This window comes from Linepithema humile, chromosome 6, assembly GCF_040581485.1.
Source record: "Linepithema humile isolate Giens D197 chromosome 6, Lhum_UNIL_v1.0, whole genome shotgun sequence".
Classification (NCBI taxonomy): domain Eukaryota; kingdom Metazoa; phylum Arthropoda; class Insecta; order Hymenoptera; family Formicidae; genus Linepithema; species Linepithema humile.
In genome coordinates, this window is record NC_090133.1 from 15,158,959 (window position 1) to 15,174,051 (window position 15,093).

The 15,093-nt window shown below is 40.6% G+C and overlaps 3 protein-coding genes across 3 annotated transcripts; all 3 read left to right on the forward strand.

The window, feature by feature from the left end:
* Positions 1-4,063: 4,063 nt before the first annotated feature.
* On the forward strand, positions 4,064-5,197 carry LOC137000736 (uncharacterized). Its single transcript, XM_067358088.1, has one exon. The coding sequence runs from the start codon at positions 4,064-4,066 to the stop codon at positions 5,195-5,197; it is 1,134 nt and encodes a 377-aa protein (XP_067214189.1).
* Positions 5,198-6,729: 1,532 nt separating this feature from the next.
* On the forward strand, positions 6,730-7,269 carry LOC137000737 (uncharacterized). Its single transcript, XM_067358089.1, has one exon. It carries the CDS (start codon positions 6,730-6,732, stop codon positions 7,267-7,269), a length of 540 nt encoding a protein of 179 aa, XP_067214190.1.
* A 78-nt stretch (positions 7,270-7,347) lies between these two features.
* Positions 7,348-8,067, forward strand: LOC137000738 (uncharacterized protein F54H12.2-like). The gene has a single exon (XM_067358090.1). The coding sequence runs from the start codon at positions 7,348-7,350 to the stop codon at positions 8,065-8,067; it is 720 nt and encodes a 239-aa protein (XP_067214191.1).
* Positions 8,068-15,093: the final 7,026 nt, after the last annotated feature.

Genomic DNA, 15,093 nt, shown 5'->3' on the forward strand with positions numbered 1-15,093 from the left:
GTGTTCTCTGTACCCGTACGTACTGAAGACCGGGGTTTTCCCGATCGGACATCCCACGGTGTACGTCGCGGAGGAATGCTCGACTCTAATTGGCATAGGACCGTGTTACAATTTTGATTCCGTCGAAGGTCTCGTGCGTTGCAGGGTACTCCCTCCGAGCGATCTCTTTCACCCCGTATTACCCTATCGCGTGCGTGGAAAGCTACTATTCGCGTTGTGTCGCAGTTGTTGCGAAACATTTTCACACGAAGAATGTACCCACGAGCCGTCCGAGCGAGAATTCGAGGGTACGTGGGTATCGCTTAAATTGCGCAAAGCCATCGACAAAGGTTATCTCGTAACGAGGGTTTGTGAGATTTGGCAATACACCACAGCTCGCTACGATCCCGATACACAGCAGGGTGGATTATTCACGGAATATATAAACACATTTTTAAAATTGAAACAAGAAGCCAGCGGATGGCCGAGCGAGTGTGAGGATGACGTGTCTAAAGAACTATCTTCGCGACTACGAGAAAACCGAGGGTGTCGTTCTCGATAAGCAAAACATCGCGAAAAATCCTGGTTTGCGCTCGGTCACGAAGCTATGTTTAAATTCTTTTTGGGGGAAATTTGGTCAACGATCCAACCTGCCGAATACCGAGATCGTAAAAACTCAACAGCGTTTAGCGAGTTTACTCACGAGTCCTCAGCATGAGATAATCGAAATATTACCCGTAAACGAAGAAGTGATGTATGTTTCGTGGCGACTGCGAGAAGAGCTGGACGTACCCTCGCCTCTTACTAACGTGGTTATAGCGGCTTTCACGACGGCACAGGCGCGTCTTGTATTATACGAATATTTAGATAAATTGAAACGTCGCGTTTTATATTACGATACCGACTCGTGTATTTACGCGAGCAGCGGTGTCTCCGATGAATACGAAGTGCGTAAAGGTAATTTCCTAGGCGATATGACGGACGAACTCGAGAGCTATGGTCGCGGTAGCTATATCGAGGCGTTTGTATCGGGTGGTCCGAAATTTTACGCATACGTGGTTCGCACAGCGGAAGGGCAAACGCGAGAAGTTTGCAAAGTAAAGGGCATAACTCTAAATTTCGAAAACTCACGCTTAGTTAATTTTAATAGTATTAGGGAATTATTATTACGTAAAGAGCGAGAAGGTCAAGAGGAGGAGGAGGAAGGGACGGAGTCGGCAACGGTAGAATCGCGTTCGATAAATCTACGTTTCAGAGCAATTCGACGTACAGCCTTTCACGAAATAATAACACGCGACGAAGTGAAAGCTTGCACACCCGTGTTGCTAAAACGTAGATTTCTCGACAGTCGTTGTTCCGTCCCTTATGGATATTTATCCGAACGCTAATTGTTATTTCACGATGCTGTTCCTTCGCTCTATTTTATTATTTAAATAATTACACGCATGTTTTCCCCATATATGTAAAGTTTATAAATTTTTTTGTAAAAAGTAAATAAAAATTGTGTTGTAAAAATAGAATAAGAATAGGCTAAGAAAATGATAAAATTATAGAAAAAAGTCATGTAAAGATTTAAGAAATAATAAAATTGTTTATATTTTATATCGTTTTTGCTTTGTATTTATATTCTGAAAAAATAATTCTCCAATGATTTTTCTCCAAGTTTATTTTCCCTTTTCTCTCTCTCTCTCTCCCCACATACATTCACGTAAAACGACTATTTTTGCCCAATTCTTTCCGTGGAAAGCAGCTTTTCATCGTGGGGGAGTATCATAAGCTCATGAACTCACTCCCCCGCGCGCGCAGGCGCTGACGCGAGCAATTCCGCTTGTTCAGCATTTACGTTTGTCCAGCTTCTCCGGTCTGAATCAGCTCGTAAAAGACCGCCGCGAAGTACGCTGGCGCGCGCGCACCTCCGCCGCGGAGTGCCCTCTTCCGCGATGGTAAGCTTACTTCATCGTACCGTTACACGGCTTTTTTTATGTTAGTGAAGACACGAGCGGTGTTCATTTCACAAGATGGACGTACGCTGGAAACATCCCTGGACGGCTATTGTCAGCGGTCCCACCGGCTGTGGTAAAACGGTCTTTGTAAAATCCTTTCTCAAATATTTACCCGAAATGGCCGATGTTTCTTTTGAAAGAGTCTTATTTTATTACGCCGAATGGCAAGACGCATATCGTCAACTACAATACATGTTTGCGAAAACAAAAGAGAAAGTGGGAGGACATGGAAGAGGGGAGGGTAAAATAAAGAGAAATATAATCGAGTTTCGCGAAGGGCTACCGCAAACGGACGATTATTCTTGCGATCCTCTCGCACCAAAATTGGTGATAATCGACGATCTTATGAGAGAATCATCCTCGTGCGACGTAATCGTGGATCTTTTTACAAAGGGTAGTCATCATAAGAATCTCAGTGTTATACTCATCACGCAAAATCTATTTCACCAGGGACGCGGACAGCGCGACATATCTCTTAATTCTAACTACATAACCGTCTTCAAGAACCCGCGCGATCGCGCTCAAATTCGCCATCTCGCGCGACAAGTGTACCCCCATGACCCAAAGTTTCTAGAAGAAGCATACTTTGACGCAACCTCACGCCCTCACGGATATTTATTACTCGATCTGAAACAATCGACTCCGGACAAATATCGATTTCGGACAAACATCTTTCCCGACGATGCGTTGCATTACGTCTACGTACCGCGCAGATCATTCTCAAGCGTATAAAAAGTATGTACTTGCGTTCGCGTGACGTCAGTTGCGAGAGACTTTCACACGATGAAAGAAGCGGTAGCAGCGTCAGACAGTGCAACGAAAACCGCTAAACGTTCGATCGGAAAGAGAAACGTTTGTCTTCTAGAGGCATTGTGTCATCTGAACAAAAATCAACGCACCTCCTTCCTGCGAACCGCGAATGAAAAATTTATTCGCTGTATTTGCGAATGCGTTTTCAACACACTCAATGGTAACGTTGCGCTCAAACGACGCGAAAAAAATCGTCTGAGCAAATACAAAACGGCGCTGCGTCGTATCGCGTCAAAGCGTGGGAATTGGAAGAATAAAAGAAAGCTATTGGTACAACGAGGTGGATTCTTATCCTATATCATCGTTCCTTTATTAGAAGCCTTATTTTCGCGAATTATAGACAGGGCGACGGATTAAAACACAAGAGAGAAAATAATATTGAGCGTTATGGAAAGAGCGAAAAAAATGGTTTTAATTTCTACGGAAAATCTCGAGAGAATGCAGCGTCAATTACATCATCCGCAGCCGACTACCGACGGTGTACCTCTGGTGGAAAACACATCGGGGAACAACGAAAGCGCTAATAATAATAATTCCGTGCGAACTCCCGGGACCCCTTTATCCAGACTCGATGCGGAGTTGAGTCGAATTCTTAATTCACCCTATCCGAAGGATGAAGCCGAGAGATGGAAGATGTACAAAGAGGTTCTTTGGCGATATCTTCACTTTGTACGAGTAGCACGAGGACGACGAAATCAAGAGGACGACACGCGTAACGCCGAGGAAGAAGAAGAAGAAGAAAAAGACGAAAATGCGTTGGACACACGTGAAGGAGTACCGGCGCACGATCTCACGGGCTCATTCGTTCCGGACTCTAGTCGTACGAGAAGCTTCCCGAAAGAACACGACACAAGTCTCGAGGTGATGAAAAGCGTCGGAAGAATAGTGGAAAGCGTACCGAAATCTTACCGTGCCGAAGCTCGCTTACTAACGAAACACCTACTCGATAAAACATCGTCAAGTAGAATTAGCTGGGATGAGCAAGGAGTCGTGACTATAGACGGTAACGTCGTAAAAGATTCAAATATCTCAGACCTGATAAACGAGGCGATGCGCGATAGAAAAACCGTGAAAGCCGTGGGAAGAGTTCAGTTCGCGCGGTTACTTCACGACTTGAACATTCCCTCCACACTAGTGAGAAATAAAAAATTATTAGCAGTCGGTTCTTCGCAAAATATTGCGAAACTTAGCGGTCCTACGGCGAGTTCCACTCCTAAGAAAAACACGGATTCTCCGGTAGCGAGACGCCTGCTCGATTGGAATAAATTGGAATGACGGGTCTTGAAAAATTGTACTATGATCCCGCGCATTATGCCGGTTATTCGGCTGTTCATAATCTGTTTCGCGCGGCGAATTTATCCCGTAACAATGTCGCGCGATGGCTCGAAGCGCAAGATGCGTACACACTGCATCGTCCATTGCGACGGAAATTTCCACGAATGCATTACAACGTAACGAATATCGACGATCTGTGGGAGGCTGATTTGATCGAACTCCGAAATCTCAAAAGTTACAACGACGGATATGCGTATTTACTCGTGATTATCGATGTACTTAGTAAATACGTCTGGGTAGAACCATTGCGCGACAAGACGAGTAATTCCGTAATGGGAGCTTTCCAGTGTGTGCTCTCGAGAAGTAACGGACGCGTACCCGTATACCTACAAACGGACAAGGGTAAAGAATTTGTCGGGCGACCGCTACAAAAGCTTTTGGAAGAAAATGACATTTGTTTTCGTGTAGCCCGCAATCCGGATGTCAAAGCCGCCATCGTCGAGCGCTTCAACAGAACGTTGAAAGAACGAATGTGGCGTTATTTTACGCATAAAAATACGCGACGCTACATCGATGTTTTGCAAAATATCGTAAACGCCTATAATCACACCCGTCATTCGAGCACCAGAATGCAACCGTATGTCGTTACGAGAGAAAATGCACGTATCGCACGTGAAAATATAACGCGCCAATGGAGGAGCAACGACGACGAAGCGAACGAGAAACGTCGAAAGGCTAAATACCACGTCGGTGATCTCGTTCGTATCAGTAGAGCAAAAGTCGTCTTCGAGAAAGGATACGAGGCACGGTGGAGCAAGGAGATATTTCGAATTCACCGTATACTCGATTGGCGAAAACCACGTGTGTACGAGCTGAGCGATTTAGCGGGAGAAGTCATAGACGGTATTTTTTACGAACAAGAATTGGCTCGGGTTGAGAAAAACTTGCAGGAGGAGGAGTTTATCGTCGATCGTGTGATAAGAAGTCGGGGTCGCGGTAATAATAAACAGGTGCTGGTTAGTTGGCGTGGTTATCTCAGCAAGTTTGATTCTTGGATTCCTGCTTCGAGTTTAACCCCGCTTGTTCGAAATGAGGACGGATCAATTTCTCTTGATTCTTCCCAGCAATAGTAGTATGCGCTATTTTCCGGACAATGCAACCACTTCCTTCATTACAGAATTACCCCATCCTATACACTTACACGGCGAATGGGAAGTCGCGTTTAACGAGATCCAATTTCCCACTACTTTTTTACACATAAATCACGGTGAAAATGTCATTAGATTCGTCGATATTGAAAATGGTCGCGAGACGAGGAAAGGCGGGACGACGTTAACGTCGACGCAAGGAGTAATACCGAATGGTATTTACAAAAATATCGAGGAACTTATCTCCGCTATTAATTCGGCGTGCAAAAATGCGAATTCGCATATTAATTTGACACTAGAAGACGCTAGTGGTGGTAAAATCTTGTTCGAGATTACATGCGATGAAAATAAATGCAATCTGGTTCATCATATGAACGTTTCCGATAATCTTCTACGAATACTCGGTTGCGGTGGGGCCCTAACGACTAGTGAAATCGAATTCTATACAACACTTACTGCAACTAATCCTAATTCCAAAGATATTTTTACAGCACCTTTTATCAAACTCGGGTTTAAAAGAGAACAAAGAGGACGCGCTGGAAATTTCTATACTCTCGAACCGCACGGATTGCTGCGCGGTATTCCCGATAAACTCTTTGTTTATTGTGATATTTGTGAACCTTATATAACCGGCGATGTGCAAACTCCACTTCTTCGAATAGTACCGGTCGAGCTGCAGCATTACGGTCATTATTACACGTACGGAGCGAATCAAGTGAAACATTTCTCCGTCCCGCATTATATACCATTACGACAAACGTATTTTCGTAGGATTGAAATAGATATAAAAGATCAATTCGGAAAAAGAATACCATTCCAATCGGGAACGCTGACGGTGACGTTGCACTTTAGACGTTTCCAGTAAGAAAAAATCAGTCAGAAAAGCCGCACGCTATGACTAGACCGGAGGACCATGAATATTACGATATACAAAACGGAGGTCGGAGTGAAGGAATCACACGAGTTTTCGTCGGAGCACCCTATCAACGAGGACACGGAATCGGTAGTTTTCTCGGAGGATTATTCAGGAGAGCGCTTCCTTATCTGAGTAAAGGTGTACGAGCGGTTGGTAAAGAAGCTTTACGCGCCGGCATTAGCGTGATGGAGGATGTTGAAAATAATACACCGTTCAAGGAGGCGGTCAAATCTCGTTTCAAGGAATCGAGTGGAAATCTCAAAAGAAAAGCCCAAGAAAAAATAACTAGCTTGATGAAGGGTACAGGTTATAAAGTATCAGCGAAAACAGCCGCGCTTCAGTTTCCTTTTTTCAGTCACGAAAGACGCATCGCGGTTCCCAAGTGTCGTCGTCCTCATCGTCAGACGAGCAAAAAGAAATCGTCGAAAAATAGCAGCGTGCGAAAGAAAATCACGAAGAAAAAAAAGAAAATTCGCACAGCGGCTAGAAAGACCAACAGCAAAAAGCCATCCGGCACCACGAGGCGTCGTCGAGTCAAGAAACGTAGTGTAGCCGACATATTCTCTTAATCAGTGCGTGAATTAGGAATTTACGGAGCATGTCCTTTCTTCATACACATTCAAACGAGTGTTTAAAAAGTGAACTCGATCTCTTTTCTTTACCACTCACACAAACCAGCATCGAGAGTTCGCAATGGATTTATTACAAACCCGTAACGTCGCTCGCGGACGACGCGCCTATAGAATTCGCCATACCCGGTCATGGAGAAGATTATCTAGATCTCACGCACACCATGCTGAGCCTTCGCGTACGCGTAGAATCTTCCCCCCTAGCAGGAGGTGGTACCGCCGTTGGCACTCCCGAATTCAAAGTAGGCCCTGTAAATCATTTACTGCATTCTATGTTCAACCAAATCGACATATATTTCAATCAAAAACTCGTGTCGCCCCCAAACAACGCTTACGCGTATCGGGCTTACATCGAGGCGTTATTAAATTATTCTTCACCCGCAAAAAACTCCCATCTGACCTGCTGTCTGTGGGATATGGATACCCCAGGTTTAATGGACGCCCTCCTAGAGTCGCAAACCCCAAATCAGGCTCTCGTGAGACGCTCGCGTTACATTCGAGACGAATAGGCGCTAGATCTCATAGGCCATCTTCACTGCGACGTTTTCAATCAGGATAAATTCTTAATCAACGGGGTGGAAGTTAGAATGAGGCTCGTTCGCTCGAAAGATTCGTTTTGCCTTATGGAATCTAATTCACTGTCAAAAATACGCCTTCTAGACGCTAGTCTGCTCGTTAGAAGAGCAAAGATAAGCCCTGGTGTGTTACTCTCGCATGCGAGAATGTTGAGTAAAACCACCGCCAAATATCCTCTCACAAAAGTCGAGGTTAAAACATTTACGATTCACGCTGGACTCATAGGGGAATCGATAGATAATGTAATACTCGGACAACTGCCAAAACGTGTAATAGTCGGTTTTGTCGATAACAGAGCGTTTAATGGTGATAGAAAACTGAATCCGTTTAATTTCAAAAACTACGGTATAAATTTCTTTTCTCTGTATGCCGATGGTATGCAAATTCCCAGTAGACCGTTACAACCGAACTTCTCGAAAGACGAAGGCCTTTACGTCGAAGCCTACCACACGCTCTTCTCGGGAACCGGCATTCACTTCTTGAACGAGGGAAATTCTATAAGTAGAGAGGATTATGGCCAGGGCTACACTCTTTTCGCTTTTGATCTTACCCCCGACTTGTCCGCTCATTGCGCCGGACATTGGAATCTCGTGAAACATGGTAGTTTGCGATTAGAAGTGAAATTTGAAAAGGCGCTTACCGCGACCGTTAATTGTATCGTTTACGCAGAGTTCGATAACATTCTAGAAATAGACTCCTCTCGACAAGTTATCGTCGATTTTGCCGGTTAGACTTTTATAACGCCAAACCCCCGCCTCCCACCACTACTACTACACACATTTTTCCCTCACGTCTGTTTTCTTAAATGGCGTGTGAAGCAGCGGAAACAGATTCAGTCCTGTTCGAGACACGAACGTCGTCGCTTCGTTTGAAAATAAAGAGTGAGTACTTGGACATAACTATGGATATAGTCATTGATATACAGGGTTTCCGCGATGCCGCCGAGAAGTTTATTCCGAAAGAAGTAGCTGTCGTTGCGATTAACTCACCAATCATCGGACACTGGATTATGACGCCTCCCTATCCCTTCGACGATTTACCCGATAAATCGAGACGAGAAAACAACTGGCTTTCGCGAAATTATCACGGTATCGAGTGGTTCGATGGTGAAACTGATTTTAAATGTTTCGTAATACAACTACGTGAAATAACACGTCGAGCGCGCTACATCTATAGCAGGGGGCAGGAAAAGGCACACTATCTGAGGCGTCTACTTTCCAGAAACGTATATAATCTAGAAGGAATTTCTCCGGCATTTAAAAATTTACCAGAAGTCAAAGAGAGCGGACATCGGTGCTCTCACCACGGCTTTCGATTTTGCTCTACAGACAAATTTCTTTGCGCGTTACGCAACGCTTGCAAATTGAAACGCTGGATAGTCACTCAAAACACTAGCAGCGAGTGTAGCATCGTTTCGAGCTGCGATGATCTTTCTCATGAGAATTGGAGCGTAAGCGAAAAAACCGACAGTGCTGTTTTTATGAAAAAGAATAAAAATCTTGATATAATTCGCAATATCAAAGCGTGGCGTAACGCTACGGAAGAAGAAGAAGAAGAGAAGAATCAATCACTTTATTACATTGCAAAAGATACACCGTACGTAAAGAAAGAAGAAGAATATCCTACCGATAGCTACGCTCAACAAACCATCCCCGTTAACACACAATCATTCGAGAACGTCTACTCTTTGCGTAAGGAGGTAAACCCCTGCGACTCTACTATACAAATAATTCCTCACACGCGAGCACCGTCTTGTTACGCGACAAATGAATTCGTTGGAAATCTTACACGCGTTGCATCGTCTCAATGTCAGATATGCGGGAGTCTATCCTGCCGACAGACTACCGAGGGTGTGGACGAGGTCGACAGCCATTGTCGCTAATACAGACGAACATGACCGCCCCGGAAGACACTGGGTCGCCTTTTACATCGACGAGCATGGTACCGGCACATATTTCGATAGTTACGGAATCCCGCCACACTCGGATCAACGATTTCATCTGCGACTTCGACGAAATTCCATCACGTATCGATGGAACACCGAGCAGCTACAAGGATTTTTTTCGCAAACATGCGGTCAATATTGCTGCGTGTTTCTTTACTATTTGTCTCTTGGTTACAGCCTTCAGCAATTTCTTCGTCTTTTCACCGATGATTATAACCAAAACGACAGACTGATAGTATGCTTATATCGCAAAATTTTTCTTTGCAAAAAGAATGAGCAAACGAAACTACCTACTAGTACTTGTTGTAATATTCAACGATGTATTTTTAAAAATTTAAAATAAAACATTTTTTTCATATATTTAACATTTTTCGATGCGCGCTTTGAAATAATATTTTTAGAATGTATTCAGTAAGTCGAATAAAATATTTTTATATTTTGACTGTAATGTTCAATTATGTATTTTTAAAAAAAAATTCCAAATAAACGATTTTGTATTTCATTTCTTGCATTCGTTTCCTTCCCCTTTTCACATGTTCCTGCACGCTCCACTCGCCATCGTCAATTTTTACAGCACGCTCAATCTGCGAAAACGGGTGGCTGACGCTCACCCCGTTCACGCAATATCGCGCGCTCGACCCCTTAACCATCACACCAAATATCAAACTAAAAGTCGCATGATCATTCGTCGCTGCGACGTCATTCTTTTGTTCGTTATACGTGCCAGCGAGTCCGGGGTACCTCATATAGACGCGGCCCCAGCACATATACATCCCTTCCCTTCGCAGACTAGAAACGACTGTGTGACGTCGTTTGTTTACATGCTCCATATCTGCCAGAGAGTCCGGGGTACCTCGTATAGACGCGGCCCCAACATATACAGGGTGATTTAAAATAATCTGATGTCCTAGCAATGCCATATTCTTGAGCGAATTCTGAGACGATTTTTCCTTTTACAAAATTTTGTCCGAAGCTTAGTTTTCGAGTTATAATTGAAAATAGGTAGCAACTTACGAGTTCGATACAACGGGCAGGCAGGGACGCGCAATGTATAATGAGACTGTCAAGTGTTTACTGTCGTCTCATGACGCATTGCACCGTCCCTGCCTGTCCGTTGTATCGGACTCGTAAGTAGCAAACTATTTTCAATTATAACTCGAAAACTAAGCTTCGGACAAAATTTTGTAAAAGGAAAAATCGTCTCAGAATTCGCTCAAGAATATGGCATTGCAAGGACATCAGGTTATTTTGAATCACCTTGTGTACATCCCTTCCCTTCGCAGACTAGAGGCGACTGTGTGACGTCGTTTGTTTACATGTTCCATACCTGCCACAGAGTCCAGGGTACATCATATAGACGCGGTCTCAGCATATATACATCCCTTCCCTGCCAGGTCCCATAGCCATAAATACGACACACCATTTTACTATCATTAGATGTATAGGTAGCCCAGCAGAATAAGACCAGGACTAGAAATCCAGCGATCCAGGTTCGAACCCAGCTTGGATTTTTCTCAATTCCGAAAAATAAAAATCACTTGTCAACAGCCGCCATCTTGTCAACAGCCGCCATCTTGTAGACGTCCACCATGTTGGACCCACTGCCGCCATCTTTTCCCTCTCCCCTCCCTGTGACGTCATTTGTTTTGACGCCAGACCAAATGTAGGTCAGTGGGTCAAATATGGGGTAGGTGGTGGGGGTTTGTTGTGACGCCCCATACCTGCCATATACTACTCTCGTGACACCACGTTCCATCTGGAAAGTATGGTTCGATTTTTAAGTCGAGCATTTCCTGGCGTGGTGCATAGGAAAAAAACAGACTGTAATTAGCAGATATTTCTTCTTCACGTAGGCAGTGTATGGTACAGGCTCTCCACGGTTCCTCGACGATATGGGAGGCCTGCTTTCCTGGCTCATTTAACGGTTCGTACTTGAAATATTCTTTGCCCTGTCTTTTTATTTTTAGGCTAAGTTCAGTACATTTTAGAGCAGTATATTCGGCAATCGTAAAGCGTTCTTCAGTGCAAAGGCTGGAGTCATTACACAGAACCACGTCGTAATATGGCCCATCACAACTAGCCGTTTTGTAAATACCATGTTTGCAAAAACGTCGTTTGATTACCACGCCTTTGGATTTCGTCAAGCAATTGCTTTTACAAGAGTCTTCTTTCCATTCACTCCAATTATCGTCTTCACAATACGAAAAAATGTATGGTGGTGTGATAACGGCCATGCATTCTCCGCCGCGACATTCCTTTCCGAGTGCACAATTAGTTCCTGAAAAAAATTTAGTTCAAAATTTTAATTAAAGTTTCTAATTACAAAAAAGACATACCATCCAACGCAGGTCCCGCGAAGAAATTCCTATTTCTGTCAGGCGTTTCGCATTGTAAGACTTGACATACATCATGCAACGTGACTACGTTTGCATCTTTGTCGCGTAAAAATAATTCACATTGTGCTTTGGCAGTCCATTCCCTTCCAGGTAAATCGTGATAACGTGAATGGCCCAGTACATATGGATCATCGGTCTCTTCTCGTCTCGTGTGATCAAAAAGACACGGTTTTTCTTTCCACAGATTTTTCGTAATGTTACGACTACATGCGGACCATCACTGCAAATCCAAGTGTGTAAAAAATACACACTTAAAGTGTGTAAAATCATGTAGTCACTTATTACGCATTTGTACGCGTGTTATTTTTTTACACGTTTTATCTGTGTAATTTTGCACAGTTAAATGCGTATTTTTCACACGCTTACACATTAAATTATATATTTAAAATGTGTAATTTTTTGATATTAGAAATAGGTCACTTATTGTCGTTATAATTTATAAAAACATAATAATTTTTTATAAATTATAACGACAATAAGTGTATTCCTAATATCAAAAAATTACACATTTTAAATATATAACTTAATGTGTTAATTGATTAATTATTTATTATTAATTTTGTAAATTAATAACAGTTATTAATTTTTATAAATTATTTATTTAATATCTTTGGATTATATATATATATAATGTCCTTTATATGTTATATGTATGTGAAATTACAATATATAAAGAACATCTGAAAACAAATTCTTTCACATAATATAGAAAAAAAGAAAACAAAAAAAAACAATACTGTTTGTTATGATCTTATCGTACACACAAGAATGACTTAGATTTTTTATTGTAGTCTTTGGTAAAAAAATTAATGGTAAATGAAGAATAAGTAATAATATATATAATATGGTAACTCATAAGTTAAGAGGTATTCTGTGAGTTATCTATAGTGCCTAAATCTTTTAAAATATTATCGCGAGAACGAATAAACTTTTGAATAGTAGTAGTAGTAGTTGGCAGCGGAGACTTCAAAAGCTCATAACTTATAAAATTTAAAACATTTACATAAGCTGCCGGAAATTTCCTGTTCCACACATAATAAGAAGCAAACAATCCAGCGATGATTTTTTCTATTGTAGGTTGAGGAATTTGTGTTTTTATTTCAGCATCTGCTATCAAGTAGGCAATTATAATATCTTGACCATCTGTGTACATAACTACACGAGGTGCATCGCCTTCATTTGTAGTTAAATTATTTATATCTCCCAATACCTGAGAACAAATTTGTTTAAAGTTAAATATTTTATTAAATAATTATTTTTCATAAAAAAAAGCATAACAGTAATCAATACTATATATAATCAATACTAACGTCTTTTACAGTAAATAAAGCAGGAAAGTTTTTGTTTCTCTTTGTGAGATCAGCACATAAATTTTGCATGATAAAGACTTTATTATTATTAGTTTGGTTTGGTTTTTTTATTAAGTAATATTTCGTCAATTTCTCAATCATTTTTTCAATTTCGTCAAACAGCGCTTTTTCTGTAATATTTTTTAACTCTAAAAATTCAGAAAGTATCTGTACACAATAATAGAAAAAAGTATATAAATAAATAATATTCAATTAAGAATTTGATAAATAAATATATGTTATACAAAACATACCAGCTCATAATTGTTTAATTGAGGATACTTATGCACAATGTCAACTATTCGTTTCGCTTCATCAATCCATGGCCTTCGATGAGATATTGTTATCTTGAGGAGATGCTTCATGTGAGAAATGTTTTTGTTTCCAACACATTTTTTCTCTAGTTCTTTTAAAGCATTTTGTATATCTGTGTTGGTAACATAATCGGTCGCTCTATAAAAAAAATTTTTTTAATTATATTATGTATTATTTTTTGTCTCAAATTTATTAATGTAAAAGATGTAATTATTTTCTAACCGATCAACATTTTTAGCAATACTAGCTTGAACAATTACAAATGGAATTTCTCCCTCCTCATCTTTCTTTCTCTTTTGAGATTGTCGTTTTTCTAGCACTCGATGATTCCTAATCCAAACACTTAATTGACTTTTGACTAGGGTCTATATAAAAGAAAAGATGGATATATTTAAAATACAGAAACAAAATATTTTAAAAATATAACAAAAAGAAGATTGCAAAAGTCATGATGGAAAAAATAAGTATATATATTACACAGCCACCACCGATATCTGCAAGTGCAGGATAAGCTGCAACAATACTTTGAGCAAAATTTTGATAATCCGACTTTGTCGGCCACTGATTTGTCACATAAGACAAATGTGCAGCCCAGAATGCTATAAAGTTCTTCTGAGCCTTTAATAATCCAATATCGTTCAATTTTTTTTGCAAATCTGATGTAATAGATGGTAAAATTATTGGATGACGAATGGAATCAGGTCCTGTCACTTGTGGCTTTACTGAATGTATTATGTTGTCTTCAGTTTTAGATCGTTTTGAACTGCTTGGACAATCGATTAGAAGCTTATCTACTTTTTTCTTTTCATTTTCTTCTTTTATATCCTAATTAAATTTTATACCAAATTTGAATTTATAAGCAAAAAGTAAATATATATAATCTGATTTTTATGATAAGATTTTATTACAACTTACCGAGTAGCAGGCTGATTGTTGAATATCTACTAGATTAGACGAACTATTACCATCATCAATAGGCTCTGTATATAATATTTTTACGATAGACTCATTATCTTTATGAACGGAAGAAAAAGAGTCTATTAATTCTGTTGTAGTGTTTGCACGCACTGGTATCAGTAGCACTGTAATCTCACTTTTGTCAGCAACTTCGTTGTTGTCTTCCAAATCACACAACTTGTTATCTCGATCTGGATCAGGTTTTTGTAAAATTATCATTTTTTGTTGCAGCATCATATTAAGGACATTGTCAGTTTTACTGGCTTCCTTCAGTTTGCGTCGGATAATCTCAATTTCTGATGTGTTTTCTTCAGGCATAAACTTAATGCATTTGCAACGGCCTTCAATTAAACAATATACTTTTTTTCCATTATCAATCTAATCGATTTTTTCTTAAAATTTGCGAATAATGAATTTCCTCTGTGATATTTCTGTGATATTGAAATCTGTGATATTTTGTACAACGTACGATCCACACACGATTTACGCCCAGTCGAAACAATTGATGAAACAATCGAAGTCCGATGCCGCAATCAACTGTTGCTAAACGGAATGGTTTTTTCGCGCACGCGCTTGGAAATCGTACATAATTATTAAAATTTAGCGAAAATTCTCGTATACAATACCAATGCTATATAAAGATGGAAAATTATGAGAATGGAAATACATTTCAGTGTGACATGTGTTTGTTCAAATGTATTTCGTATTATCGATTAATGCAACATTACATTCGCAATCGTAAACAAGACCCATACTTCAGGATTACATGTGTTCAACCTAGTTGCGGTGCTACAT

Excerpts from the sequence above, each read along its gene's own strand:
- LOC137000737 (XM_067358089.1), top strand. The coding sequence starts at position 6,730 with ATGTCCTTTCTTCATACACATTCAAACGAGTGTTTAAAAAGTGAACTC.
- LOC137000736 (XM_067358088.1), top strand. The coding sequence starts at position 4,064 with ATGACGGGTCTTGAAAAATTGTACTATGATCCCGCGCATTATGCCGGT.
- LOC137000738 (XM_067358090.1), top strand. The coding sequence starts at position 7,348 with ATGAGGCTCGTTCGCTCGAAAGATTCGTTTTGCCTTATGGAATCTAAT.